The 26,607-nt window shown below is 44.7% G+C and overlaps 1 protein-coding gene across 1 annotated transcript; it reads left to right on the top strand.

The window, feature by feature from the left end:
* The first annotated feature begins 13,193 nt into the window (after positions 1 to 13,193).
* On the top strand, positions 13,194 to 14,379 carry LOC123483392 (sialidase-like). The gene is made up of 3 exons (XM_045213362.1): positions 13,194 to 13,203; positions 13,235 to 14,098; positions 14,228 to 14,379. Exons 1-3 carry the CDS (start codon positions 13,194 to 13,196, stop codon positions 14,251 to 14,253), a joined length of 900 nt encoding a protein of 299 aa, XP_045069297.1. The 3' UTR covers positions 14,254 to 14,379.
* Positions 14,380 to 26,607: the final 12,228 nt, after the last annotated feature.

Raw genomic sequence — 26,607 nt, forward strand, 5'->3', positions numbered from 1 at the left:
GCGTCTTAGGCCTCCCCATCTTTAAGTATTATTACTGGGCAGCAAATGCCAGGGCATTAACGTCCTGCCAACTGGGTTTCCCTGATCAGTTGGACACTGTTGTCCCCCTGTGGCATTAACGTCCTGCCAACTGGGTTTCCCTGATCAGTTGGACACTGTTGTCCCCCTGTGGCATTAACGTCCTGCCAACTGGGTTTCCCTGATCAGTTGGACACTGTTGTCCCCCTGTGGCATTAACGTCCTGCCAACTGGGTTTCCCTGATCAGTTGGACACTGTTGTCCCCCTGTGGCATTAACGTCCTGCCAACTGGGTTTCCCTGATCAGTTGGACACTGTTGTCCCCCTGTGGCATTAACGTCCTGCCAACTGGGTTTCCCTGATCAGTTGGACACTGTTGTCCCCCTGTGGCATTAACGTCCTGCCAACTGGGTTTCCCTGATCAGTTGGACACTGTTGCCCCCCTGTGGCATTAACGTCCTGCCAACTGGGTTTCCCTGATCAGTTGGACACTGTTGTCCCCCTGTGGCATTAACGTCCTGCCAACTGGGTTTCCCTGATCAGTTGGACACTGTTGCCCCCTGTGGCATTAACGTCCTGCCAACTGGGTTTCCCTGATCAGTTGGACACTGTTGTCCCCCTGTGGCATTAACGTCCTGCCAACTGGGTTTCCCTGATCAGTTGGACACTGTTGTCCCCCTGTGGCATTAACGTTCTGCCAACTGGGTTTCCCTGATCAGTTGGACACTGTTGCCCCCCTGTGGCATTAACGTCCTGCCAACTGGGTTTCCCTGATCAGTTGGACACTGTTGTCCCCCTGTGGCATTAACGTCCTGCCAACTGGGTTTCCCTGATCAGTTGGACACTGTTGCCCCCCTGTGGCATTACAGTTTTTCTCAATTGCTAAAACACTAAAACCCATTGGCTGAACAAAGTTCTCAGTTGCCTGGACTCATTTAGCTAATTATGCAGTCTGTTGTCAATACCTTAAACCATTTCACATGGTAAAACACAATATGCAGATCTCACTTAGACTTTTCAGCAAAACTCTAAACACGTTCTCATTCTCAAAACACATTCTGCACTCTAATGCACATGTCATCCATACTGGTAAACACAAGTGGCAACAATCAAATACAAATAGAGAACACATGTCATTGATTGAACACAACCACTCAAAATGGATTTAACCTGTTTCAAATGATGCGACACAACCAATATAAGGCAGTTCAGAGAGCAAACAGGTTGTTGAAGGTGGGAAGGAGAAAGTCTGAGAATGGATAGAATAAACAATGTGAGAGGACGAGGACGATTGCGTATGCGAGGTGGGCGACGAGGAGGAAGAGGAGGAGGAGGGCAAGAAAGAGGAAGAGGAGGACGAAGAGGAAGAGGAAGACAAAGAGTGGAAATATCTGATGAAATTCGAGCAACAGTCATAGAACATGTTCTTGTCCATGAACTGACAATGAGGGAAGCAGGACTTAGAGTGCAACCCAATTTGAGCCGATTTTCTGTGTCCACCATAGTAAGGACATTCAGAGAAGAGAACAGGTACAGTATACTACTGTATTTTTGTAATTGCAAATTTACTGTACTACACTATATGCAGCTGTTTCAATAGACATTTGTAAAGTTAATCACTGTATGTATTGTACTGCATGAATATGTTTTGTAACTGCACAACTACTTTTTGTAGAATTGCAAGGCTGCCACATGCAGGTGTAAGGACAGCTATATTCACTCGGGAACAAGAGGCCGTTATAGTTGGCATGGTCCTTCAAGATAATGCAATACGACTCAGAGAAATCCAGGAACGGGTGATACAAGACAACACACACTTCCAGGGAATCGAACAGTGTGAGCATTTCCACAATTGACCGTGTCCTCCGTCGTAACAGGATGCGAATGAAACAAGTACACAGAGTACCTTTTGAGCGCAACTCACCAAGGGCGAAAGAGCTGCGAGCTCAGTATGTGCCAGTAAGTGTACATTCAGAAACATTTACTGTAATCCAGATTGTCTACAGTACTAACACATACTATGTGAATGACATTACTCTTCAGTATATACAATGTATGTGAATCAGAAGTGCATACAGTAGGCCTAATTGTACTCAACAGTATAGCACTGTCTCTGGACCACTTACAAAATCCTACATACAGTATATTGTATTTCTACACAGACAATATTTGACTTGGAATCCTTGGACAGACCCCATGAGTTCATCTTTGTTGATGAAGCAGGCTTCAATCTAACAAAGAGGAGAAGGGAGAGGCCCGAAACATGATTGGACAGCGGGCCGTTGTTGAAGTCCCTGGTCAACGAGGTGGTGAACTTGTACCTCCCTCCATACTCGCCTTTCCTGAATCCGATTGAGGAGTTTTTCTCCTCTTGGAGATGGAAAGTGATTGATAGACAACCCTACACCAGAGAAAAATATGCTGCAAGCCATGGATTTAGCCTGTGGTGATACAGGTGAGGAATCATGTCAGGGCTGGATACGGCACACAAGAGGCTTCTTCCCCCGTTGCCTCAGGAGGGACAATATTGCTTGTGATGTGGACGAAGTGCTCTGGCCTGACCCAGCCCAAAGACAAGAAGAAGCACATTGATCACATGTTTACTCCTTTGATGTTTGTCCCTTTTAGTATTGTATACTGTAGTACAGTGCATTGTAGGCTGTATACTGGACAATGGACAAATTGTATGGCCCTGAACATTGGGCTTTCCATTTGTTAACAGAACTGACTGCTCAATAGATTTTGACTGGTTGCAGGTTCATATCAACAAAGAACAGGAATTACAGTATCACAGAGACAAAGGACAAGTTTGTGAGATGCAGGGTACAGTACTGTAAAAATAGGGGTACAAGGAGGAGGAAGAACAAAAAACTAAATTGCAAAGAGCAAACTCAGAGTAGTAATTTCTGATCAATGTTGAGCTACTATGATAGAACATCAAACATTTCGTTCATCAAAAGACAATGACGGAAAAATATGACTTTTGTTTTTAGATTAAAAATGTACTTCTCCCTGAGAACTGTATGTTTTGAACAATGTGTTTTCTATTTTTCTGTGTATTGTTTACTGACTGCTTGAGAGTGTTTATCATTTTGATCACTTTGTTTATGATTTGAGAGCAGTGTTTGATTTTGAACACAGGTAAAAACTGTTTTGAGTGCGAATGTTTCATTTTGCGAGAGGAGTCAGAGGTTTTGTAAATAGTGCTTGAAGATTAGGTTTTGTGTTTAATGTTTTCAGGAAATGGAGCAAGGTTTCAGAAATGGTGTTTTAGCAATTGAGAACAACTGTAATGCCAAACACCACAGACTACAATTAAAATGTACTTTCCATACATATAACCATTTACGTCACATTAAATTAATCTATTTTTCATATATCACTTCTAAACTGACAAATAAACATCAAATATACCTTTTACAAATGCATCAGCATGTTTAATACATTTGTTTCAAGCAATAGATCATATGCTTTGAATACTGGTCTGTAGGGCAAATATGCAGTTTTGGGCAAATTCTCATATCACTTTGCTCAATTTGTCACATCCAAGGCTTTTGTATGGCTGTTGAAATGTGCAGAACAGTAATCAGCTATGCCTGCCCCATATGTACGGCCCTCTTTGAGTTGTTGCTGGTGCCGCTTTACTTTCTTGATTGTGTCATGTGACCTGCTCCTACCCTTGTCACACTCCATTGAAGCAGCATCAGCTCTCACAACACCTCTCTGATTGCGTCCAGTGTCACCAAAGTGCTGCCAATACACAATTAGTCCATCACATTTGATATAGCAGTGGCTCCCTCATTGAACGTGGCTACTGCCATACTGGCAATGCGGCTTTTGCCCAAGAAGACAGTTTTGGGGCGTCACGACCATATTAGAGTTCAGACGTTCATTTGCATTCTGGGTTCCTCCGTGCTACATTCTTTTGAGGACGTTATCATTTGACATCCTGTGATATACAGGTACCATTTTCTGTGCATCCTCTCAATTAAAGAATGTATGGCCTCCATGTTTTTTGTGACTGGGTGGATCTTCACCATTTTCTAGGGCTGGCTGGTACCAGCACCAATGTACACACCTATCCCGTAGTTGGAAGTGAATCCTCTCTTGTGCCAAGAGCCATCAAAGGATCCATGAATGTCTATGATGGCATCCTCATCCTCCTTCAGCAACTCTGCTATGTCTGGGTCTATATCTGCATATTCTAATTAGCTTTGCAGCACTCCCCATTGGCTGTTGCCCTCTCTGAATCTCTGCTACTAAAGTGGGGGGGGGGAGTAATTATTTTGATGTCTGTCGACATTACAGTCATAACTGCAGGACTAAATATCAGCATGTTACCCTATGTACATATTAGCATATCAGCATGTTACCCTATGTACATATTAGCATATCAGCATGTTACCCTATGTACATATTAGCATATCAGCATGTTACCCTATGTACATATTAGCATATCAGCATGTTACCCTATATGTACATATTAGCATATCAGCATGTTACCCTATGTACATATTAGCATATCAGCATGTTACCCTATGTACATATTAGCATATCAGCATGTTACCCTGTGTACATATTAGCATATCAGCATGCATTTACTTTATGTAAAGCTAATTTCTCGGTAATCCCAGTTGGCTACTAAATATTATTTATACACAGCAAGTCACCTGACAATAATGGGCTACTCTCCCTTTTTATTGACCTGTCACTCTCCTGTCATGTCTCTGATATGAGCTGAGACTCAGGGAAGGAATCCCTAGGACTTTGTTTATTTTCTTTAGAGCTGCATAACCAAGTCCAAGTTCGTGTGCTAGAAGAACCATCCTCACATTTATATAAAATGCCACATCTCCCCTGGAGCCCTCCTGCAGCCTGGAGGAAGTGGAAACACTCCTCCTAAATGCATCACGATCACCTTCTCAGGGTGCACATTCTATCATTCTTGGTTTGTGCTGTGGTGGAGACCTCTGTGGGCTATACTCGGCCTTGTCTCAGGATTGTAAGTTGGTGGTTGGGGATATCCCTCTAGTGGTGCGGGGGCTGTGCTTTGGCGGAGTGGGTGGGGTTATATCCTTCCTGTTTGGCCCTGTCCGGGGGTTTCTTCGGATGGGGCCACAGTGTCTCCGGACCGCTCCTGTCTCAGCCTCCAGTATTTATGCTGCAGTAGTTTATGTGTCGGGGGGCTGGGGTTAGTTGGTTATACCTGGAGTACTTCTCCTGTCTTATCCAGTGTCCTGTGTGAATTTAAGTATGCTCTCTCTAATTCTCTCGTTCTCTCTTTCTCTCTGAGAACCTGAGCCCTAGGACCATACGTCAGGACTACCGGGCATGATGACACCTTGCTGTCCCCAGTCCGCCTGGCCTTGCTGCTATTCCAGTTTCAACTGTTCTGCCTGCGGCTCACGAAACCCCTACCTGTCCCAGACCTGCTGTTTTCAACTCCTAATGATCGGCTATGAAAAGCCAACTGAGAGACCTGAGCCCTAGGACCATACGTCGGGACTACCGGCCGTGGTGACTCCTTGCTGTCCCCAGTCCGCCTGGCCTTGCTGCTATTCCAGTTTAAACTGTTCTGCCTGCGGTTATGGAACCCCTACCTGTCCCAGACCTGCTGTTTTAAACTCTAATGATCGGCTATGAAAAGCCAACTGAGATTTATTCCTGATTATTATTTGACCATGCTTGTCACTTATGAACATTTTTGAACATCTTGGCATGGTTCTGTTATAATCTCCACCCGGCACAGCCAGAAGAGGACTGGCCACCCCTCATAGCCTGGTTCCTCTCTAGGTTTCTTCCTAGGTTTTGCCTTTCTAGGGAGTTTTTCCTAGCCACCGTGCTTCTACACCTGCATTACTAGCTGTTTGGGGTTTTAGGCTGGGTTTCTGTACAGCACTTCGAGATATTAGCTGATGTAAGAAGGGCTATATAAAATAAAATTGATTGATTGATTGATCATGACAGAATTACAGAATCCCTGGTTGGTCTATGGTGATTTTCAGTCCAGTGTTTAGACACTTAGGGCAAATCAAATCATGTACAAGTTGGTTTCTTTGTGACATGTGGAATAAAAGCCACTGTTGGTTGGCTGTCAGACAGTCTGTCTGTCTGTCTGTCTGTCTGTCTGTCTGTCTGTCTGTCTGGTCGCTGCTAGCTGTCATCTTCATCTCAACTAATGTGCGTCTCGACGCGCTGCTGCCGGCCTCCTCCTTTTCCTCCTCTACCTGTACTGCCACTGCCTGGATCGGCTGATCAGGCTCATGTTTTCTTTCATTCACTGCTTTTCTCGCATTGGCTAACTGAGATCGCCTATTTTAATTCACATACTGTAAGTATATTCTTCGAGATTTTCTCATTTTGTCTCTCTTTACTTGGATTCCTCGCGGGAGATATTTTCAAACGAGGAAGCGCTGTGCGGCACGTGAGGCCTTTTAACCAATCAGGTTGCCGGAAAGTGCCATGAAAATGTCAGTAACCAATCGGATGTCAGTAAACTCCTCCTCTTTCAGCACTACGTCACAAAGGATATAGCCATGTATGGACTAGTAACGATCTGCTCTGGAAAACAAGCTGTTGAATTATATATGATTCAACATGGAGAGATTGAAAAATAGCTGTTGAATTATATATGATTCAACATGGAGAGTTTGAAAATAGCTGTTGAATTATATATGATTCAACATGGAGAGTTTGAAAATAGCTGTTGAATTATATATGATTCAACATGGAGAGTTTGAAAATAGCTGTTGAATTATATATGATTCAACATGGAGAGTTTGAAAAATAGCTGTTGAATTATATATGATTCAACATGGAGAGTTTGAAAAATAGCGGTTGAATGATATATGATTCAACATGGAGAGTTTGAAAAATAGCGGTTGAATGATATATGATTCAACATGGAGAGTTTGAAAAATAGCGGTTGAAGTTCTACATGAAACATGCTAACAAAAACGACATTTATGCTAGGTGTAGTTGACGGAGTTGGGATAAAATGATACAAATCAAGTATTTATATACATTATTGACGGTTTAATTGTACATTTTATGAAAGTATGGAAGTTATAGTTAAAAAATATCCCAAAATCGGAACATTAACAGATGGAAGCAAAATCCCAATGTTTTGCCTGTGGTGCCTGGCCTTAATATTTTACAATTGGTTTCGATTTATAATGTCCGATTATCAAATGGGCATGAACAGGGTCAGGGGAACAGCTCGACTAGTGAATGGAGGCTGCTTTCCTGCCTGTTCGTTTTTTGTTTCTCAATCATATGCTGTGTATACTCTGGTTATTTCACTCCAAAACCCCACCACTGTTTGAGGAGCATGCAGCCTCTCGCTGCCCGACAGGTGATATTCCACCCAAACTCTGTATGCCATGGGCTCTCCAACCCTGTTCCTGCAGCTACCCAGTGCTTCATTTTGGGAAACCAGGTGGAATCTGTTTTGGATCATCAATAGTAACATGTTTTCACAAGGAAACATATTTCTCTAAACTGTTAACAGCCCTTCTCTCTGCGCGCTCGAAAAATGAATGAAGCATAGAGGGGAGGAGATGGAAACGCACGGTGGTGAGATATTCTGTAGCTAACGGTGATGTCTGCCTATTAATTATGAACATATTTGTTTTCTTCCTATTACTAGACTATATTAAAATCTAATTCTGTAAACCGGAAGGCTAACTCTGTAAGCTGCCCTGCACAATCAATGAACCAACAGCATGGCCTGGGCCTATACGTTCTCTCCCAGACTCATGGATAGGAAGTGTGGAGTGGAACATAAGGTAACCAGTCCATCCAGTATGTATAATAATACAGTAATCACTCAAAGGCCATTAATAGAATTTGTTTAATTGTGGAGTCAAGGCTAGACCAATTATGGACCGAAGACATCTTCAATCTTTTTTCTGTTTTTAATGTTTTTCTGCCGTGTGTAATATGCAGTATGCTATGTATTGGATAATGGCAAAATCATTATTTTATCATTAGTTTTTTTGGGGTTTGGGCTCATATATACCCTATGTGGACCCTTTCTTTCTAAAACTAGCCGCCGAAATTGTCGCAACCCCTATTACTAGCCTGTTCAACCTCTCTTTCGTAACGTTCGAGATCCCCAGAGATTGGAAAGCTGCCGCGGTTATCCCCCTCTTCAAAGGGGGTGACACTCTAGATCCAAACTGTTACAGACCCATATCCATCCTGCCCTGCCTTTCGAAAGTATTTGAAAGCCAAGTCAACAAACAGATCACCGACCATTCGAATCCCACCGTACCTTCTCCGCTATGCAATCCGGTTTCCGAGCTGGTCATGGGTGCACTTCAGCCACGCTCAAGGTCCTAAACGATATTATAACCGCGATCGATAATAGACAGTACTGTGCAGCCGTTTTCATTGACCTGGCCAAGGCTTTCGACTCTGTCAACCACCGCATTCTTATTGGCAGACTAAATAGCCTTGGTTTCTCAAATGACTGCCTCGCCTGGTTCACCAACTACTTCTCAGATAGAGTTCAATTTGTCAAATCGGAGGGCCTGTTGTCTGGACCTATGGCAGTCTCTATGGGGGTGCCACAGGGTTCAATTCTTGGGCAGACTCTTTTCTCTGTGTATATCAATGACGTCGCTCTTGCTGCTGGTGACTCTCAGATCCACCTCTACGCAGACGACACCATTTTGTATACATCTGGCCCTTCATTGGACACTGTGTTAACAAACCTCCAAACGAGCTTCAATGCCATACAACACTCCTTCAGTAGCCTCCAACTGCTCTTAAACACTAGTAAAACTAAATGCATGCTCTTCAACCGAACGCTGCTTGCACCCGCCCACCCGACTAGAATCACTACTCTCGACGGGTCTCACCTAGAGTATGTGGACAACTACAAATATCTAGGTGTCTGGTTAGACTGTAAACTCTCCTTCCAGACTCACATTAAGAATCTCCAATCCAAAGTTAAATCTAGAATCGGTTTCCTATTTTGCAACAAAGCCTCCTTCACTCATGCTGCCAAACATGCCCTCGTAAAACTGACTATCCTACCGATCCTTGACTTCGGCGATGTCATTTACAAAATAGCCTCCAACACTCTACTCAGCAAATTGGATGTTGTCTATCACAGTGCCATCCGTTTTGTCTCCAAAGCCCCATATAATACCCACCACTGTGACCTGTACGCTCTTGTTGGCTGGTCCTCACTACATATTCGTCGCCAAACCCACTGGCTCCAGGCCATCTATAAATCACTGCTAGGCAAATCCCCGCCTTATCTTAGCTCATTGGTCACCATAGCAACACCCACCCGTAGTCTGCGCTCCAGCGGGTATATCTCACTGGTCATCCCCAAAGCCAACACCTCCTTTGGCCGCAATTCCTTCCAGTTCTCTGCTGCCAATGACTGGAACAAATTGCAAAAATCTCTGAAGCTGGAGACACTTATCTCCCTCACTAACTTTAAGCATCAGTTGTCAGAGCACCTTACCGATCACTGCACCTGTACACAGCCCATCTGAAATTAGCCCGCCCAACTACCTCATCCCTATATTGTTATTTATTTTGCTCATTTGTACCCCAGTACCTCTATTTGCACATCATCTCTTGCACATCTATCATTCCAGTGTTAATACTAATTGTAATTATTTTGCACTATAGCCTATTTTATTGCCTTACCTCCATAACTTGCTAAATTTGCACACACTGTATATATATGTATTTCTGTTGTATTTTTGACTTTGTTTTGTTTTACCCCATATGTAACTCTGTGTTGTTGTTTTTATCGCACTGCTTTGCTTTATCTTGGCCAGGTCGCAGTTGTAAATGAGAATTTGTTCTCACGTGTCAGGGCAGGTGCCTTCCCTGGTTGATGATCTGTTGTCTGTGTGCATGCCTCTGTGTTTGCTTGTTGCTCTTTCTCCTGTAAGTAGTCCATAAATGATTCCATTACCCTTTGTGCCTGTGCTGGCAGTGTTTTTGTGTGTTAATGAGTTTGGAATTAAATTCACCTGACCAAGATAGCAGATTTTTATGTTGCTAGGATGCCAATGTCCATTCTAGTGATAATTAAATTATTTGTTGGGATGTCCCCTTTCAGGACGGAGGAAGCTGGAGGAAGATGGCTAGGAGATGGGGGTTGAGGAAGAGGAGGAGGTGGACTCCAGTTCAAGTTAAGTGTCCTCTGAGTCTTTCAGAATGAGACAGTCCAACAGGACCAGAGGATCCAGAGAAAGGTTGCTATTGACTGTTTCCCATTCCACTTTACATTGCTATTGATGTAGGAAAACATGGAGATAATGCCTGCGTCCCAAATGGCACCCTATTCCCTTTATAGTGAATTACTTTTGACCAGGGCCCATGAGGGCCCATAAAGTGCACTATATAGGGAATAGGGTGTCATTTGGGATGCAGACAATGTATCCGGGCCTGGTCTTCCCTCTCCAGTGACCCCTCTGTGGAGGGAAACCTGCGTCCCTCTCTCTAGGCTAGGGGGTCAGCTGAGGGTCAGGAGTCATGGCCAGGAGAAGGTGCACTGGGTGTCAGATCTGTCTAGCGTGGAGGTGGAGGAGAGACAGCAGAGACAGCAGAGGCAGGAGAGACAGCAGAGACCACAGAGACAGCAGAGGCAGGAGGGACAGCAGAGACAGCAGAGGCAGGAGAGACAGGAGAGACAGGAGAGACAGGAGAGACAGCAGAGACAGGAGAGACAGGAGAGACAGGAGAGAGAGGAGAAAGCAGAGACAGCAGAGACAGCAGAGACAGGAGAGACAGGAGAGACAGCAGAGACAGCAGAGACAGCCGAGACAGCAGAGGCAGGAGAGACAGGAGAGACAGGAGAGACAGCAGAGACAGCAGAGACAGCAGAGACGGAAGAGACAGGAGAGACAGGAGAGACAGGAGAGACGGCAGAGACGGCAGAGACAGGAGATGCAGGAGAGACAGCAGAGACAGGAGAGACAGGAGAGACAGGAGAGACAGCAGAGACAGGAGAGACAGGAGAGACAGGAGAGACAGGAGAGACAGCAGAGACAGGAGAGACGGCAGAGACAGGAGAGAGCCGGCAGAGACAGGAGAGACGGCAGAGACAGGAGAGACAGGAGAGACAGCAGAGACAGCAGAGACAGGAGAGACAGGAGAGACAGGAGAGACAGGAGAGACAGCAGAGACAGGAGAGACAGGAGAGACAGGAGAGACGGCAGAGACAGGAGAGACAGGAGAGACAGGAGAGACAGCAGAGACAGCAGAGACAGCAGAGACAGCAGAGACAGCAGAGACGGCAGATACAGGAGAGACAGCAGAGACAGGAGAGACAGCAGAGACAGGAGAGACGGCAGAGACAGGAGAGACAGGAGCAGATCAGACAGCTCCAGAGACAACTGGACTACAGCACAAGGGTGTGCCACTCACTGGGACAGAACCAGCAGGTCAGACACCTCTTACAGGAGAACTGAGCTTTCATAGCACTGGTTTCTGTTAAGAGGGTGGTGGTGGTGATGAGGATTTTATAATGAGGAATAGGAGGAGTTTGTAATATTGTGTGCTACTCTCTTCCTACATTGTACCAGATTATGTCCTATGTGTTCCAGTCTGTACTCTCCCTGAGCCCTTATGGCATCATCCCTGGACATACACAGGTCTACCTCATCAGGAACCAACTCAACCACTGCTGCACCAAGCTGGCCAGACAACAGAACAACATCCAAAGGTGGGATACAGTCAAGCCTTGACCATAAACAGCGATGACATTACTGTATTTGCGATGAATGTGTTTGCGATGACATTACTGTATTGTGACCAAATGCAAGGGCTTGTTCCCTGTTCAGTAGTGAAAATGCATATTGTCCACTTCAACTAAAACATGATTTCATTTAACAGAATGAGGCAGCTTTTGAATGATCTCCTACACGAACAACAGTCTCAACCTCCCTTGCCTCCCCCAGTAAATACCTTGAAGATGAGTGGCATCAACACCTTCTCATATCCTCCCTCAGGCAAGGTCTTTATTTAACTCTCCAGGTTTCAATGCAAGCTGGGGATTTTGTATGACTTAACAAGAACAAAGTGTTTAAAAAGTATGAATAGTGAATTATAATTCATCATTGATCAGTAACTGTTTTTGTATCTTTTCAGGATTTGACCCATGTCCTGCACCTCACCCATCTATGGGGGAATGACCAGATCCCCAGTCAAGCACCAGATGGCAGCAGTGGGCTGAGCCGAAGTCCTCTGTGCTGACAGCTCATGATACAGCCTTTCCACAGCCATTTGATAGCCACTCTATGAATGGGCCAGAACAATGGTAAACCTACTGCAATCACAGTTTTTGGAGCTGCCTCCTCCTCTGTTTGTTTCATGGTAAATTACATCATGATTTGTTATTGAAAAGCACACTCAATTTGAGACAGTGGAAGCCTGTGCCTGCTCAGTTGTGAGAATGTTTTCTGATTGGGTTGGCATACTAAATACATGTTGTTAATGGAGACAATATTCCAGAATAGAACAACTTGGATTCTCAATTCTAGGGTTCCTGAGGAGGAGGAGGAGGAGGAGGAGGAGGAGGAGGAGGAGGAGGAGGAGGAGGAGGAGGAGGAGGAGGAGGAGGAGGAGGAGGACAGAAGCACACTGCCAAGAGCCGTCAGCTTGGCGGATGTCCATGTTGGAAGTCCAGACCAGCTAGGTGGTAAAGCGAAGAGCCAGAAAACCTCCAGGTTATTTCCTCTCCATAGAAATGGCAGGAGCAGTCGGTTTGGAGAGAAATCTTCTAGAATTCTCACCAGCAGTCTATCCAACCCCGTGGACACCACCGCCAGCCCAATGACAACCCTCAAATCCAACAAGGCCACCGCCCCCGTCAGCCTCATGTCTAAACACAGCCTGTCCTCGTCTAAGAACAAGAGGAACCAGAGTAGAGGACACAGAAGAACCCCTGGTGAGTGAAGGGGATTATAGAGCAATGAATCTGATGCATTTGTGCATACAACTAAAAATCACTTTTGACTAGGGCCCATGGTCAAAAGTAGTGTACTGCATAGGAAATAGGGTGCCATTTGGGACACAGCCATTGACCTAAAAGGAATGTTTGTTGATTTGTGTGTTGACAGATGCGGGGGTCACTGATGGTTCATTGTCTGAGGTGTTGCGTGAGACCATCCACTCTGAGGTTGCTTCTGTGATATCTCAGGATGAGACCAGGCCCTGTTTTCTCAAAGAGCTGTTCCAGCAGCTGTAGCTGCTCAACACGGACTACCTACGGCAGAGAGCACTGTTCGCCCTGAAGCTGTAGCTGCTCAACACGGACTACCTACGGCAGAGAGCACTGTTCGCCCTGAAGCTGTAGCTGCTCAACACGGACTACCTACGGCAGAGAGCACTGTTCGCCCTGAAGCTGTAGCTGCTCAACACGGACTACCTACGGCAGAGAGCACTGTTCGCCCTGAAGCTGTAGCTGCTCAACACGGACTACCTACGGCAGAGAGCACTGTTCGCCCTGAAGCTGTAGCTGCTCAACACGGACTACCTACGGCAGAGAGCACTGTTCGCCCTGAAGCTGTAGCTGCTCAACACGGACTACCTACGGCAGAGAGCACTGTTCGCCCTGAAGCTGTAGCTGCTCAACACGGACTACCTACGGCAGAGAGCACTGTTCGCCCTGAAGCTGTAGCTGCTCAACACGGACTACCTACGGCAGAGAGCACTGTTCGCCCTGAAGCTGTAGCTGCTCAACACGGACTACCTACGGCAGAGAGCACTGTTCGCCCTGAAGCTGTAGCTGCTCAACACGGACTACCTACGGCAGAGAGCACTGTTCGCCCTGAAGCTGTAGCTGCTCAACACGGACTACCTACGGCAGAGAGCACTGTTCGCCCTGAAGCTGTAGCTGCTCAACACGGACTACCTACGGCAGAGAGCACTGTTCGCCCTGAAGCTGTAGCTGCTCAACACGGACTACCTACGGCAGAGAGCACTGTTCACCCTGAAGCTGTAGCTGCTCAACACGGACTACCTACGGCAGAGAGCACTGTTCGCCCTGAAGCTGTAGCTGCTCAACACGGACTACCTACGGCAGAGAGCACTGTTCGCCCTGAAGGTACTGGAACAATTGAACTGTGCCATTTACCATCTACAGGTGTTATACTATAGGCTATTGTCACCACGGTAATACAAGAGCCATATGAGATTGTTGTTTATATATTAATCAATTTTCCATTACTTGTAGGACATAGTGGCTCGGCATCTTTCTGAGAGAGATGTGTCTGAAGACCAGCCTATGCCTCCCAGCCCTGTTCTCCAGGCTTCCGCCACCACAGAACTGACATCCAGAAAGATCATGTTCTCAACGTATGCTGTATGTTTTTCTCTGACCTGCAATCACCTGACTAATGTAACACATGACATCCTTTGTTTGTTTTATGACCAGACCGAAATTACCATAACAAGAATAATATTAATGTCACTGTTTATTGGATTTGTAACAGGATTACTCAGGAAAGAGACAGAAAATAAATGTCTCAGAAGGAGGTGAATGCATGCTGTCTATCGCCTCCCACCTTAAGCCATTTACCAATGAGGATCTGGGTAAGAACAGTTCATGGATGTGAACAGTGCTGTCTCCTTAATGAATAGTCAATGCTATATGTCTAAGTGTCTGTTTAACTTTGATCTGTTGCTATGATAGACTGGACACCCTGCTGTTTTCTAGGTGCCTGTGATGGTACTAACTCTTGCTTAACTGAGATCCAGTGTGCACAAGTTGACACTCAACAACTTGACAGGCAGATAAACATTATCATGGCTGAGATCCTTCCCAATTTTAAGGTTAGTGTCACGACTTCCGCCGAGGCTGCCTCCCCTCCTTGTTCGGGCAGGTTTCGGCGTTCGTCAGTCACCGGCTCACTAGCTACTGCCGATCCCATTCTCATCACTCCACTTGTCATGTCTTGTCTTGTCAATCACACACACCTGGTGCTCATTCCCCTAATTAGTATGTGTATAAGTGTTCCCTCTGTTCCCCTTGTCTTTGTGAGTGATTGTTTCATTGTGAGAGCGAGTAGCTCGGTTGAGCTACTCTTCCATTTGTTATTGCCAAGGTGGAATATTTCCCTTGTAATAGTTTTGTAATGACGGTTGGTGCGTTTTATTTATGTAAACGGAATAAACTCTGGACTTCGGTGTTTTACCTCCTGCGCTTGACTCCTTCATTCACACCTCATCACAGTTAGACACAATGCTTGGTGTAGGCTACTTGCGATTTCAATGCCCTGAATGTGTATACTCATTATATTTTTACAATTTCTAAGCTGAAAAAGATTTATTTAGAACTGAAATGAAGAACTTCTTAATTTCTCACAGTGTGTGTTGTGTTGTCAGGAGCGTGTAGAGGAGGAGCTCTTCTTATCTCCTGGCCTCCATCAGACACAAGGTTCTGGCTCTGACAGAGCAAAGGGGCGGGAGCAAAGAATTCATCCGGTTCTTCCACAAACAGCTCAATGATGTTCTGCAGGTGAGAAAACATCACGTCCTGTCTGCATCCCAAATGGCACCCTATTCCCTATAAAGTGCACTACTTTTGACCCATACTGTAGGGCTCTGGTCAAAAGTAGTGCGCTATGTAGGGAATTGGTGTTTATTTTATTTACCATCATATAGCTGTTTGACAAATGCAGCCAAATTGTTATTTCATTTATTCATTGTTTTCCAGGAGACTAAATCATTGGCGGAACAACAGCCATACCCGACAGCACTCGAAGATGAAGATAAAGTATATTTACTATTTTAGTCCTGTCTTTTCCCCTTTTAATTTACATACACTATATATACAAAAGTATGTGGACAACCCTTCAAATTAGTAAAATCGAGCACACAGCCATGCAATCTCCATAGACAAATATTGGCAGTAGAATGGCCTTACTGAAGAACTCAATGACTTTCAACGTGGCACCGTCATAGGATGCCACCTTTCCAACAAGTCAGTTTGTCAAATTTCTGCCCTGCTAGAGCTGCCCCAGTCAACTGTATATGCTGTTATTGTGAAGTGGAAACGTCTAGGAGTAACATCAGCTTAGCCGCAAAGTGGTAGGCCACACAAGCTTACAGAATGGGACCGCCAAGTGCTGAAGTGCGTAGCGCGTAGAAATCGTCTGTCCTCGGTTGCAACACTCACTATCAAGTTCCAACTGCCTCTGGAAGCAATTTCAGCACAAGAACTGGTCTTTGAGAGCTTCATAGAATGGGTTTCCATGGCCGAGCAGCCGCACACAAGCCTAAGATCACCATGTGCAATGCAAGCGTCTGCTGGAGTGGTGTAAAGCTTGCCGCCATTGGACTCTGGAGCAGTGGAAACGGGTTCTCTGGAGTGATGAATCACGCTTCATCATCTGGCAGTCCGACGGACGAATCTGGGTTTGGCGGATGCCAGGAGAACGCTACCTGCCCCAATGCATAGTGCCAACTGTAAAGTTTGGTGGAGGAGGAATAATTTGTCTGGGGCTGTTTTTCATGGTTCGGGCCAAGCCTCTTAGTTCCAGTGAAGGGAAATCTTAACGCTACAGCGTACACTGACATTCTAGACGATTCTGTGCTTCCAACTTTGTGGCAACAGTTTGGGGAAGGACCTTTCCTGTTTCAGCATGTCAATGCCCCCTTGCACAAAGTGAGGTCCCTACAGAAATGGTTTGTTGAGATTGGTGTGGAAGAACTTGACTGGCCTGCACAGAGCCCTGACCTCAACTTCATCGAACACCTTTGGGATCAATTGGAATGCCAACTGCGAGCCAGGCCTAATTGTACCCTATTCCCTATGTAGTGCACTACTTCTGACCATAGCCCTGATCAAAAGTAGTGCACTACATAGTGAACAGGGTGCCGTTTGAGATGTAGACCCTGCCATCTACAAAATTCCTAAACTACTGTATCTTGAATGTGTTTTGTTAGGACAAGGATGAAGCAGAGCGGAGGGAGAATGTGCTGAGGCAGGGGAAAGGATGACTAGTTTGAAAGATAACAGCTGCAATGATGCCTTAGAAGGAGAAGAAGTGGAAGATCTGAATGACCGTGAAGGACTGCTTCTATCAATAAGTAAGCTTCAAAATTGTATTTCACCTTGGTTAATACATATATGATTTGATATTGTGTGAAGTGTTTGATTTGGTCTGTGTTGGTCCTGTAGACCTGTCTAAGGCTGACACCCAGGCTCTGACTAACTACAGCAGCAGAGAGGACGAGAATGAGGAAGAGGAAGAAAAGACTTCAAGGCTGAGCCTGATGACGTCCAGACCTCTCTCCAAGCCAGTAACGACTCTCTCCAAGCCAGTAACGACTCTCTCCAAGCCAGTAACGACTCTCTCCAAGCCTATATAGTATACTATACTCTCCTCCTCCTGAGTTATCAAGCCCTGAGTAACCATAATGGGGTCACATGTATTCATTTATCCTTTACAATAGGGAGGGTCAGGAAATGTAAGCCAAAAGTCGGATGAGGATGTTTTTGTCAAAGTGGAAGATATACCACCGCCGCAACATCCTGAAGTTAATAAGGTATGTCCTGATGATGCAAACAACAATGTGAAATATTAGCAATGTCACTGACTACTGATGCAGATGGAAATAACATATTTGTTGCTTTTTTCATAAAGGAGGAGATTCAAAAAAAGTTGAACTGAAGATCAGAAAAGCTTTGTCTGAGGTAGTTGATGGAAAAAACAGTACCAACAAGAAATCTCAAGCTTGACTCTGACGGTACAGGACAACTTCACAACAGTTGAATCAATTATTAAAGAAAACAACAATTCTGAAAACTCTTGAATCTCTTAAAACGAAATATAACTTTTCAATTACAGTAATCCCAAGTTTGACACTTTTCTGAATATTCTTCTTCCCCTGTGAGACAAACGTAGAATGTGAAATATTAAACAAACCTGGTATAGTGATAGTAAAACACTTTTATGCCACAGTGTTTGTTTCATCCATGGAAGTGTCCCTGGCCTAGAGGCACGACGTCGTCTCATTCTTCTCTTAACTGATGGTTCACAGCATACATCAGCAAGGAAAGTGTTTCCATATCAAAAACAAATCAATACATGATCAAATGTGAAACCTAGTGATTTGTCGGTGGATAGCTGTTTATTAGAGATCAGGATGGGCTTCGGACAGATTTTCCCTACATCTCTTCTGTGTCTGATTTTACATTCACTGAAGCAATCCACTGTAACGAAGAAGAACGATATAACTGATATAATTACTCAACCATGTTTCTCATTCAAACACTCAGTGATCAGTTTCAATGGCTACATGGATTCTGATACAGTTAGAGATCTTTATCTTAATCTAACCATGTTATTTTATGGTGGACTAAATGTATGTAGGCTGTGACGACCCTCCCACTCTGTCTGCCGTATTCTCTCTTTGCTCTTGTTTCCTTATTAGGATGCCGGTGGGCGGAGTTGGGAGGGTCGTCAGCTACATGGGAAACACCTGGGCCGGGTGTGTCCCAGCATAAATTGACCTCTTCCACATTCATGGAGGAGACTCTCTCCAGGCAGATACTTTGACTTTGGTTGGGGTATTTTTGTGGCCTTTTTGGTTGTTTGATTTGGCACCTCTCAACACTTTTCCATATTACATTTATGCATGCAAACCCTCACTTACACTACTGATTACACACCCCATTGTTATTTGATTTAGTTTAGTTAATAAATATATACTTTGAGTATTCCTTGTCTCCACGTGTCTCCCTTTTGTTACGAACTTGAGCCGGTTCGTGACAAGGCTGCATTGGGATATAAGTTCACAACATTTCCTTCCTTGTTTCCTCTCGTTTCCTCTGACAATGCCTGTTTCTGATAATAACAATAACAAGAATTACAAGAATAACCATAACAAGAATAATAATAATAATAACTAATAATCATAATAATAATGGTAATAAAGCGGCCTGTTTCTAGTTCCCAAGTGCCAACTCTGTCTATAGATGTTGAACCTATAACCTCTGTTGGCAATCCCTTGTTCAGCAGCACAGCATGGTCTGTCATGTGAAGTGGGACTAGATGGGGGAGAGAGTCCAGGATGTTTTTCAGTACATGATAATGTTCACTGCCTGCTGTTGTATTGGGCTGGTGATTGTGAAAGCACTGAGTCAGCCTTTATGGACCTCGATGACATACTGTCCTGAACCTCTGGTTTGAATGAAGAGCTTTTTAGGACGATATGCATCATTCCCTTAGCTCTTCTATAATTGTATAGCGGAATGACTGTCTCTGACTGGGCTTAGTGAATAATTTATTATTAAAAGTATTATTTTCCCCTAAATTGTACCCCTTAACTTTGTTTTAGTCTATAGTAGACAGAATATGAGCAGTAAAAGAGATTACTCATCCTGATTACGCAGGAAAGTATAGTCTTGCCCATGTTTAAATGCAATGTTCTTTTATTTTTCTTTAACAAGCTTAAATGTGTCATATAAAAAGCATTGATATAGTAAACATTAAGTAAAACAATTATCCTTGTGTGAAGAGAATATGTAGGAACAAACTGTTCTGACGCTTGGTCTTGATGGGCGCTGAACAAGTAGACGACTGCTTCATCGGTATACTGCAGCAGAAATGGTCAGACTCATCATTTATCTGTCCACAACACCTCTGCCTGCCTTTATGTTGACTCACAACATAATAATTAATGGTTGCCAGAGGAGAGTGTAAAGTAGCAGACAGTATTGTGTTCCAGTGTTGGGCCAATGTCGTGTATTTGATGAATTACGTCATGTTTTGCATACTGTCTGTATCTAGTTTGACCACTAGATTTATCTCGATGTCTAATGATTTCCTGGGAGACTAGACTGTTTCCAATAGCGTTCCAACTGTTTTGGCCTCAAATCATTTATGAACGCTCTTCTATTGTCGTTTTCTGGATTGACTCTGTTAATAAAACGACTGTGCTTAGACGATAAAATGCAATTTACCTGAACAGAAGTGGAATTGGTGGCACCATGTGTCTTTACTGAACACATCATTCAGAACTGTCCTCTTTCTTCACCATACTGGAATAGACACCCCTGCTCTTTGGTCTTTGAATAATTCAAACCTCACCATCCATGAACTGCAAGTTCTGTGAGTCAGAAAAAGGGGTTATCAAAAGTTGTTTTTAGGAGTACCTTGTGATGAGTCGTTTTGCTGAAATGCTTGAGGAAACACAGAGGCTGGCTGAGATGAAATCAGTGACACAGAGATGCCTCTGATTTTCCTGTTGCTTTGAACAACTACCTTCAAAGCAATTTATTGGGGTGATAGCTTACCGAGTCAAACTTAGTAACTTTTGAAGTACACAGTAATGAACTGTACCTGAGACCAAAAAGCTACCAGAATCCAGAAACAGAATTACTTTCACATTTATGTGAGTTCATTCAATGAGACTCGTGCTTGATAAACCTAAGTAGAGGAAAATAGGCTTTGGCACAAGGTGGAACATCACATTTCACCACAACAACAACTCTTATGGAGCAGGACCAGTTAGGTACCTGGCATCACTTCCTTGTTGTGTACACAGTCTTATATTGTTTCTCCAACAGCTCAGAGACACAGTTTCTCTCCTAGGAATAAAAAGGGATGTGATCTCTTAGCACCAAGGGCTTTTGGTACGTCCCAAATGTCACCCTATTCCCAATTTAGTGCACTACTTTTGACCAGGGCCCATGCACTCTTGGGAATAGGGTGCCATTTGGGATGCACATATATTTATTTCCCTAATAACCAGAGCATCAGCGTTAAAGAGCAACTGTCTTAAAAAATCACGAATCCCTTTGAAAACGGCCTACAGTGCATTCGGAAAGTATTCAGACCCCTTCACTTTTTAATTTTCCATTTTAGTCATTTAGCAGATGCTCTTATCCAGAGCGACTTACAGTTAGTGAGTGCATAAATTTTTTTTTCTTCATATTGGTCCCCTGTGGGAAACGAACCCACAACCCTGGCGTTGCAAACGCCATTCTCTACCAACTGAGCTACACGGGACTTCCACATTTTGTTACATTACAGCCTTTTTCTAAAATGGATTCAATAAAAAAATTGTCCTCATCAATCTACACACAATACCCCATATTGACAATATGAAAACAGGTTTTTAGACATTTTTGCAAATTTATTAAAAATAAAAACAGAAATATCTTATTTACATAAGTCTTCAAACCCTTTGCTATGAGACTCGAAATTGAGCTCAGGTGCATCCTGTTTCCATTGATCATCCTTGAGATGTTTCTACAACTTGATTGGATTCCACCTGTGGTAAATTCAATTGATTGGACAGGATTTGGAAAGGCACACACCTGTCTATTTAAGGTCCCACAGTTGACAGTGCATGTCAGAGCAAAAACCAAGCCATGAAGTCGAAGGAATTGTCCTTAGAGCTCCGAGACAGGATTGTGTCGAGGCACAGATCTGGGGAAGGCTACCAAACAATTTCTGCAGCATTGAAGGTCCCCAAGAACACAGTGACCTCCATCATTCTTGAATGGAAGAAGTTTGGAACCACCAAGACTCTTCCTAGAGCTGGCCGCCCGGCCAAACTGAGCATTCGGGGGAGAAGGACCTTGGTCAGGGAGGTGACCAAGAACCCGATGGTCACTCTGACAGTGCTCCAGAGTTCCTCTGTGGAGATGGGAGAACCTTCCAGAAGGACAACCATCTCTGCAGCACTCCACCAATCAGGCATTTATGGTAGAATGGCCACACGAAAGCCACTCCTCAGTAAAAGGCACATGACAGCCCACTTGGAGTTTGCCATTAGGCACCTAAAGGATTCTCAGACCATGAGAAACAAGATTCTCTGGTCTGATGAAACCAAGATTGAACTCTTTAGCCTGACTGCCAAGCGTCACGTCTGGAGGAAACCAGGCACTGCTCATCACCTGGCCAATACCATTCCTATGGTGAAGCATGGTGGTGGCAGCTTTATGCTGTGGGGATGTTTTTCAGTGGCAGGGACTGGGATACTAGTCAGGATCGAGGGAAAGATGAATCGAGCAAAGTACAGAGAGATCCTTGATGAAAACCTGCTCCAGAGCACTCAGGACCTCAGACTAGGGCGAAGGTTCACCTTCCAACAGGACAACGACCCTAAGTACATAGCCGAGACAACGCAAGAGTGGCTTCAGAAGTCTCAATGTCCTTGAGTGGCCCAGCCAGATTCCGGACTTGAACCCGATCGAACATCTCTGGAGAGACCTGAAAATAGCTGTGCAGCGACGCTCCCCATCCGACCTGACAGAGCTTGAGAGGATCTGCAGAGAAGAATGGGAGAAACTCTCCAAATACAGGTGTGCCAAGCTTGTAGCGTCATCCCCAAGAAGACTCTAGGCTGTAATCGCTGCCAAAGGTGCTTCAACAAAGTACTGAGTAAAGGGTCTGAATACTTATGTAAATGTGATATTTCCGTTTTTTATTTGTAATACATTTGCAGAAATTTATATAAACCTGTTTTTGCTTTGTCATTATGTGGTATTGTGTGTAGATTAATGAGGGGGGGGGAAACAATCTAATCAATTTTAGAATAAGGCTGTAACCTACCAAAATGTGGAAAAAGTCAAGGGGTCTGAATACTTTCTGAAGGCACTGTATATGGATGTTAAGATGGGGGTTGAAAGCAGTATCCTAACATCCTTTCGTGACGAAGCTCATTAAGGCATACTACTGTAGGTCTGACTAACCTGACCGTCAGAGTCCTATTGAAAATACACCCTCACTGTTACATTTTGTACATTTACACGTCATTTAGCAGACGCTCTTATCCAGAGTGACTTACAAATTGGTGCATTCACCTTATAGCCAGTGGGATAACCACTTTTTGGGGGGGGGGGGGGGTAGAAGGATTACTTTATCCTATCCCAGGTATTCCTTAAAGAGGTGGGGTTTCAAATGTCTCCGGAAGGTGGTGAGTGACTCCGCTGTCCTGGCGTCGTGAGGGAGCTTGTTCCACCATTGGGGTGCCAGAGCAGCGAACAGTTTTGACTGGGCTGAGCGGGAACTGTGCTTCCGCAGAGGTAGGGGAGTCAGCAGGCCAGAGGTGGATGAACGCAATGCCCTCGTTTGGGTGTAGGGACTGTTCAGAGCCTGAAGGTACGGAGGTGCCGTTCCCCTCACAGCTCCGTAGGCAAGCACCATGGTCTTGTAGCAGATGCGAGCTTCAACTGGAAGCCAGTGGAGTGTGCGGAGGAGCGGGGTGACGTGAGAGAACTTGGGAAGGTTGAACACCAGATGGGCTGCGGCATTCTGGATGAGTTGTAGGGTTTAATGGCACAGGCAGAGAGCCCAGCCAACAGCGAGTTGCAGTAATCCAGACAGGAGATGACAAGTGCCTGGATTAGGACCTGTGCCCAGCTCAGAGAGGGGGGAGAGGAGGATCTGATGGTTCACAGTATCAAAGGCAGCAGACAGGTCTAGAAGGATAAGAGGAGAGAGAGTTAGCTTTAGCAGTGCGGAGAGCCTCCGTGACATAGAGAAGAGCAGTCTCAGCTGAATGACCAGTCTTGAAACCTGACTGGTTTGGTCATTCTGAGAGAGATAGCAAGAGAGTTGGCTAAAGACGGCACGCTCAAGAGTTTTGGAGAGAAAATAAAGAAGGGATACTGGTCTGTAGTTGTTGACATCAGAGGGATCGAGTGTTGGTTTTTTGAGAAGGGGTGCTACATTCGCTCTCTTGAAGACGGAAGGGACATAGCCAGCGGTCAAGGATGAGTTGATCAGCGAGGTGAGGTAAGGGAGAAGGTCACCGGAGATGGTCTGGAGAAGAGAGGAGAGGATAGGGTCAAGCGGGCAGGTTGTTGGGCGGCCGGCCGTCACAAGTCGCAAGATTTTATCTGGAGAGAGAGGGGAGAAAGAAGTCAAAGCATAGGGTAGGGCAGTGTGAGCAGGACCAGCAGTGTCATTTGACTCAACAAACGAGAATCGGATGTCGTCAACCTTCTTTTCAAAATGGTTGACGAAGTCATCCACAGAGAGTGAGGGGGGGAGGAGGATTCAGCAGGGAGGAGAAGGTGGCAAAGAGCTTCCCTAGGGTTAGAGGCAGATGCTTGGAATTTAGAGTGGTAGAAAGTGGCCTTAGCAGCAGAAACAGATGAAGAAAATTTAGAGAGGAGGGAGGAAAAGATGCCAGGTCCGCAGGGAGTCTAGTTTTCCTCCATTTCCGCTCGGCTGCCCGGAGCCCTGTTCTGTGAGCTCGCAATGAGTCATCAAGCCACGGAGCTGGAGGGGAGGACCGAGCCGGCCGGGAGGGTAGGGGACATAGAGAGTCAAAGGATGCAGAAAGGGAGGAGAGGAGGGTTGAGGAGGCAGAATCAGGAGATTGGAGGGAGAAGGATTGAGCAGAGGGAAGAGATGATAGGATGGAAGAGGAGAGAGTAGCGGGAGAGAGAGAGCGAAGGTTGCGACGGTGCATTACCATCTGAGTAGGGGCAGAGTGAGTAGTGTTGGAGGAGAGCGAGAGAGAAAAGGATACAAAGTAGTGGTCGGAGACATGGAGGGGAGTTGCAGTGAGATTAGTAGAAGAACAGCATCTAGTAAAGATGAGGTCAAGCGTATTGCCTGCCTTGTGAGTGGGGGAGGATGGTGAGAGGGTGAGGTCAAAAGAGGAGAGGAGTGGAAAGAAGGAGGCAGAGAGAAATGAGTCAAAGGTAGACGTAGGGGAGGTTGAAGTCCCCCAGAACTGTGAGGGGTGAGCCATCCTCAGGAAAGGAACTTATCAAGGCGTCAAGCTCATTGATGAACTCTCCAAGGGAACCTGGAGGGCGATAAATGACAATGTGGTTGTGATGTGGTTGGATGCTGCCTTCTTCTTCTTCTTCGTTTAAATTTAGCCAGAGTATTGTCCCCTGTATGTTAATCTATGGGCTCATGGGGTAAATATAGTATTTCTGTAAAGGGATATTCATGTTTGAAGCTTCACACAGAAGCGTAAGTTTATGTAGGATGTAGATGGTACATTTCTCTGATCTGAGTTTGTCATCGATAGAACTCTACAGTACTCCATACACTCACTAGTCCCATTCAAAAACAAAGTTACAAAATGTGGACAAAGTGAAGGGGTCTGAATACTTTCCGAATGCACTTTATGTGGCATCGATATGAGTCAGAAACAGTTTTTCTAGTGTCAAAATTGACTACAAAGTGTAAATAGGATAATTTTGGTCATAAAGTCAGTCTCGTCTAAAACAGATTTTGGAACATCCGTACTTCACACCGGGTAAATGAAGGTTGGGTTTGGATTTGACAATGTCCATTTGCCCACTAACATGGCGTGAACAGCTGGGGTGATTGCGGTCTATCCAATAGCATAGACCAGTAGTCACCAACTGGTCCATCTCCAAGGCATTCCTAGTCCATCACCAAACATTTCTGTAAAAACCCGTTTTGCACTGTTGGCGGTAGGTGCACTTGATTCAGTAGTCCTAGTGCCAGGAAGGCAAAGTGTTCCCATTTTGAACCATTTAATATGTCTGAAGGTAGAACTCCGCCTACCCGGCAGGCCCAGAGAGCAAATACAGATAGCTCAGATCCCCATGTCTGCACAGTTTCCTCAAGCCATTGACTGTAAAAAGTGGCGGCCTCACCTCCCCTCAAACTGACCATCAGATGCAGACCATCAGTCCAGTAAAACAAAAAAGAAGCAGATTATTCTGCTCACTTAGCTGTGCCTCACAAGCAATACAACAAATGATCTATTACCAGTGTGATCATATACCTACATTTTATAAATATAATTTAAAAATGTTCTGAGAAGAACAACATTGGCAGGGCAATTCAAGCATAGCCAATATGCAGTGATAATGTATTGGACCTATAGTCTACTGCACAAACCTCATTGCTACATAACTGTTTTTGATTGGTTAATGTTGCATAGGCTTAAATTGTGTTGAAAAGAAATCTGAGCGGTAGATCTCGGCTGCGTTTTGACTCAGAAAGTGATCTTGACTCAGAAAAGGTTGGTGACCACTGACATAGACAGTAATACAGACCTGCCCAGCAGCTCCAACTTTGTTTGCATAAGACAAAACGTTGCAAAAAAAAAATCTTGAGAAATACTGCACCAAACACCTTAGATGTAAAATTGCGCAACTAAAACGTCCTCGGCAAGAACTTTATTTAAAATTATTTACAGATTTCTTGAGTTATCGTAGATTCATTCTGAGGATTTGGTCAGGAAACACTTCCAAGACTGAAATCTCGTTTTTTCTAATGAGCAACAGAAAAACACACATGCCAATCGGTGGCTCTTTAACCTCTCACACTCACATGTTGTTATTAAAGTGGTCACAGCAATGCATAAAACATTTGGCCATGTGCTATTGCAGAATAGAAAACTCTGTTTCCAATTATTTGTGTTATGGTTCTTTCTCATACTCAAGCCTAAAAACCTGCATCAATTAGATGGCTCTCAGCACTTGGCTGCGACAGACAGAACTGATCTCCACAGTAGAGTGTTTTATTCATCAGACTTTACAGAACTACTATTTTCTCATAGAAGTCTTTGGAAGTTCACTTCACTCAGCAAAAACCCTCGCCACCTTGTTCCATATTTACTCTGGGAGTCTAACTATAATGTGAGTTTGCAGTGTAC

The sequence above is a fragment of the Coregonus clupeaformis genome, unplaced genomic scaffold (genome assembly GCF_020615455.1).
Source record: "Coregonus clupeaformis isolate EN_2021a unplaced genomic scaffold, ASM2061545v1 scaf0106, whole genome shotgun sequence".
In the NCBI taxonomy this organism is placed as follows: Eukaryota; Metazoa; Chordata; class Actinopteri; order Salmoniformes; family Salmonidae; genus Coregonus; species Coregonus clupeaformis.

Coding starts and splice junctions, on each gene's coding strand:
- LOC123483392 (XM_045213362.1), top strand. Junction 14,099..14,227: donor GAGCACTGTTCGCCCTGAAG/GTACTGGAACAA, acceptor CATTACTTGTAG/GACATAGTGGCTCGGCATCT.